This window comes from Triticum aestivum, chromosome 3D, assembly GCF_018294505.1.
Source record: "Triticum aestivum cultivar Chinese Spring chromosome 3D, IWGSC CS RefSeq v2.1, whole genome shotgun sequence".
Lineage (NCBI taxonomy): Eukaryota > Viridiplantae > Streptophyta > Magnoliopsida > Poales > Poaceae > Triticum > Triticum aestivum.
Window position 1 is genome coordinate 21,770,696 of NC_057802.1, and position 3,651 is coordinate 21,774,346.

Here is a 3,651-nt window from a genome sequence, read left to right on the forward strand (position 1 = left end):
CAATGTTGCCTACAAGAAACACTCATCAGTCTCATGTTTTGAAAAGCAACGTGGGTGAAACCAAGTCAAAATAAGGAGCATAACAAATTCATGTCAACAAAAATTAGCTTGTGATCCATAACACATTATTTATTCTTTACAAAGTAGAATTTCCATAGATATCATTACCAGACACCAAATAGAAAGTAACATGTAGAGAATGTCACAACATTTAGTTCACTTTATTGTACAAGTTGGGTCTAGTTTACTCGGTTGGACAAGATGCATTTGTTAACTACGAAGAGAATGACACCATTATGCGAGATAATTGTTGTGTCGCTAACAATCACCATGTAAGAATGTTTTGCTGTAGTAATACATGAACATTAAGTGAGAGTGGTGTTTTGTTCTTACCACAACGGAACAATTGAGACAATGCCCGATTTGCCTTGCTTCTCCACAAGACTCGACTAGCAGCATGCATCCTTGAAGGAACCAGTGGCGCTGTTTGCTCCCTTGGCCCAGCTCCTTGCTGCGGAGGATAGCTAGGACTTGGATGCGGAGCCCGCTGCACACGGCATATTGTGTCACTACTTGCAGCAACAGAAGGAACTCACATATCATAGAACTTGAAGCAAGTTAAAAATGTAATAGGACCGATATATGTCTATGAAGCAATAGGTCAACTAGAGATTCATGTCTACAATTTGCTAGAGAAGAAAATAACAAGTCAGGATACATAATATATCTGCCAAAAGAAGGACTGATATCAATCAGACCCTTTAATTTTAAAGAACATGGTTTCAATTTGTTCTTTGCATATTACATGAGACTTAGAAGCACATTCACTTTAGCGACTCATCTTTTCAAGCATTCAATCAAATGGCCTTATAATACCAGACAAAGAGGAGTTGTAGTGGTATGCACTTATCACATATACAGGAACCATGCTTAAAATCCACACATATATATACATATCCCAATAGAACAGAGCTAGTAAGCAAACTAGCAGCCGTGCACTTGATGTCTTGTACTAGTAGTTAAGAACACATAAAACTGAACTGGAACAAGAAGAATTGCATAAGACAAGCTTATGTATGAGCTGTGACATAAGTGTGGCTATTAAAGCGAAACATATTTCATATATGGCTATATGCCAAATAATCACTATTTACCATTAACAAAAAAGGCACAGCATACAGGGTTTTGATTTTCCACCATAATTGCATATAAATGTGACTGGTCTATCCACTCATAAAGAAAAAACTAAAATTGTAATTCACTTAAAGAGAGTAATCATATGCCTAAATATGTTATCAGATGGCAGGTGAACAATTCTAGCAAACGCAAAAATAGTATGATCAGTTGGGATCACTTCTGATTTTGCTTGCTCACACACCAACCACAAACGTGATCACAGCCAAGTATTTAACCAGTTTGCCGCAATAGAGCAATGCCCAATCCTTACACATGTATAATGGCGTGAATATGCAAGTTAGACCTAGATGTTACTAACAAGTGTTCTTTGTAGAATTAATGAATAAGTGTAGTATTTCTGACTAGCCAGAATTAATCTTTGTGCATACATCCTGCCATGTTGTTCCTTGCCAAATAAGCTCCCAAAAGCAGTATTAATAAAATTGAAACAGAATAACACTTAGAGGACTACAGGAACCACAACAAGAAATTTTCTGTTGCGAGTAAGCTGCTTGTCGTTGTCCATTTGCTCCCACCAAGTCAACCTATTATACATCCCCTGATCATCAGCAAATGGAGTTCCCTTCTTCCAGTGGAAGAAGTGGTATGTAATCTGAAATGAAGATTCAATTAGGAAAGTAATGACAATAGAGAAATAATTTCATGTTATAATCTTATGAGAAAAATAGCAATAATTTGTACTTCCAGAATTGAGGTTGGGCCAACTAGAACTGCAGTATTTACTGCCAGAATGATTTCATGAATTTTGCCACTACATTATTATATTTAAAGTAGCAAAAGAATGATTAAATGCAGGCTATTTATTTGGCTATTATGAAAAAGTAAACCTTCAAACTAGAATACACTTTATTATTTGGCAGGATTGGCGAATGCGTCGTAGCAATTTGTAGCTAGGGGAGACGAAGGGTGGGCAGATGCGAACGTAATCGGCGCCACCAACGACGAAGATGGAGTTGCACAAGCCATCTATGACTATGCCTTCTAACAGACACTGACACCAAGGCGCACTGGGACAGGATTGTCGTCCCACAGTGTTGTTCCCAAATAACAAGTTTTGTTCAAACATCTATCAGCAAGATTATTCAGTATTGCGGTCACATCACTCGCCAAGAGTTTTAAACACTTGAAGCATTAGGCAGATCTATTTTTTGGCCAAGCTATTTTGTACTCCACTTGTTATGTTCACAAATAATAACCAGGATAATCAAAGATCATGTACAGTACCATGGTTGAGAATATAGATCTACGGAGAATTTTGCTAATCAGCCATTGCAGTAAAAAAATGTTTGGTATACAACCGGTCTCTCTATTTACACACCGAATCAATCAATGCCTTCCTGAACAACATGAGAGAAGCAAAAGCCTCTTAGAACATTTGACAGGCTAACTTCTGACCGCACGAAGCAAGCAATCGAGGTAAACAAACATGAATTGAGGTAAACAAACACGATCCACAGGAGTCGAGGACGTGTAAGGGAGGGAGAGAGGGGGGGAGGGGGAGAGGCGGGTACCGCGAAGTGGCCGAGGTTGACGAGCGTCCAGGCCATGCTGGGGGTGCAGCCGAAGATGGAGAGGATGAGGAGCCAGGAGACGAAGAGGATGAAGATGTGGGTGGTCCAGACCCCCAGGTACATGAACCACTCGGTGTTCTTGTTCAGATCCAGCGGGGGCACAGCCTGCATGTACAGCTTCGCCATCGATCCCCTCGCCCTACCAGTGCGCGTGCTGCGGGGCGGTGGCTCCTCCCGTCCGGCTCGGCGTCCCGGGAGCTGCGGGGTAGGGCGACACAGAGGATTCAAGGGGCGGAGGAAGGTGACGATTTGGGGCCCCTCTCGATCTGGATCCGGAAGCTGCTGCTCGCTTCGATTTGGGGCCGCCCTCCCTCCCTCGTGTGCGGTATGGAGATAGGGCGAGGGGAGAGGGGCGGCGGCGGCGAGGTCGCCGGTGACGGAGCACGGCGGCGGCTGTGGGTAGGGTTTGGGGTGGGCAGAGAGAGTTGTGGGCATGGCGGATCTGACGGCGGCGGGGGGTGGGTGGGTGGGTGCGGCGGATGTGGAGGAGAGGAGAGGAGGGAAGGAGGGCGCCGCTGCTGGCGACGGGGAGCTAGGGTTGGAGAGGGGTGGCGGCGTCGATCTGGATCGGGGAGAGACAGAGAGGGAGGCGGCGGGCGGAAGGAAGGGAGAAGAGGTGACTGAGGTGATCCGCGGTGGGTTTCTTCAAATGGATGGATGGATGGTGAGATTGCTAGCAATGGATGGTAGGATGTCTGCCATGTCATCGATCCGTGTGACAGATGGTTCCACCAATCAGAGTCTAGCTTATGTAATTGTGTTTTTCTCTTTTGTTTCTTTTATATGTTTTACCCTCTTATTTCGGCTAAACACTTGACATATTAGCCTCATGTTGTATGTTTAAATGACTCAATATTGTGTTCATATGTGTATCTTCGGACGA

The 3,651-nt window shown here is 43.8% G+C and overlaps 1 protein-coding gene across 1 annotated transcript; it reads right to left on the reverse strand.

Annotated features, from left to right (window-relative positions):
- Positions 1-1,526: 1,526 nt before the first annotated feature.
- Positions 1,527-3,029, reverse strand: LOC123073854 (uncharacterized protein C119.09c-like). The gene is made up of 2 exons (XM_044496866.1): positions 2,709-3,029; positions 1,527-1,789 (listed from the first exon to the last, which is right to left on the reverse strand). The coding sequence occupies exons 1-2, from the start codon at positions 2,892-2,894 to the stop codon at positions 1,637-1,639; spliced, it is 339 nt and encodes a 112-aa protein (XP_044352801.1). The 5' UTR covers positions 2,895-3,029; the 3' UTR covers positions 1,527-1,636.
- Positions 3,030-3,651: the final 622 nt, after the last annotated feature.

Bases quoted from the DNA above. Each gene is read 5' to 3' on its own strand.
- LOC123073854 (XM_044496866.1), bottom strand. From the start codon at position 2,894: ATGGCGAAGCTGTACATGCAGGCTGTGCCCCCGCTGGATCTGAACAAG. The intron at 1,790-2,708 runs GTACCCGCCTCT...TCTTCATTTCAG, and splicing joins TCAACCTCGGCCACTTCGCG to ATTACATACCACTTCTTCCA.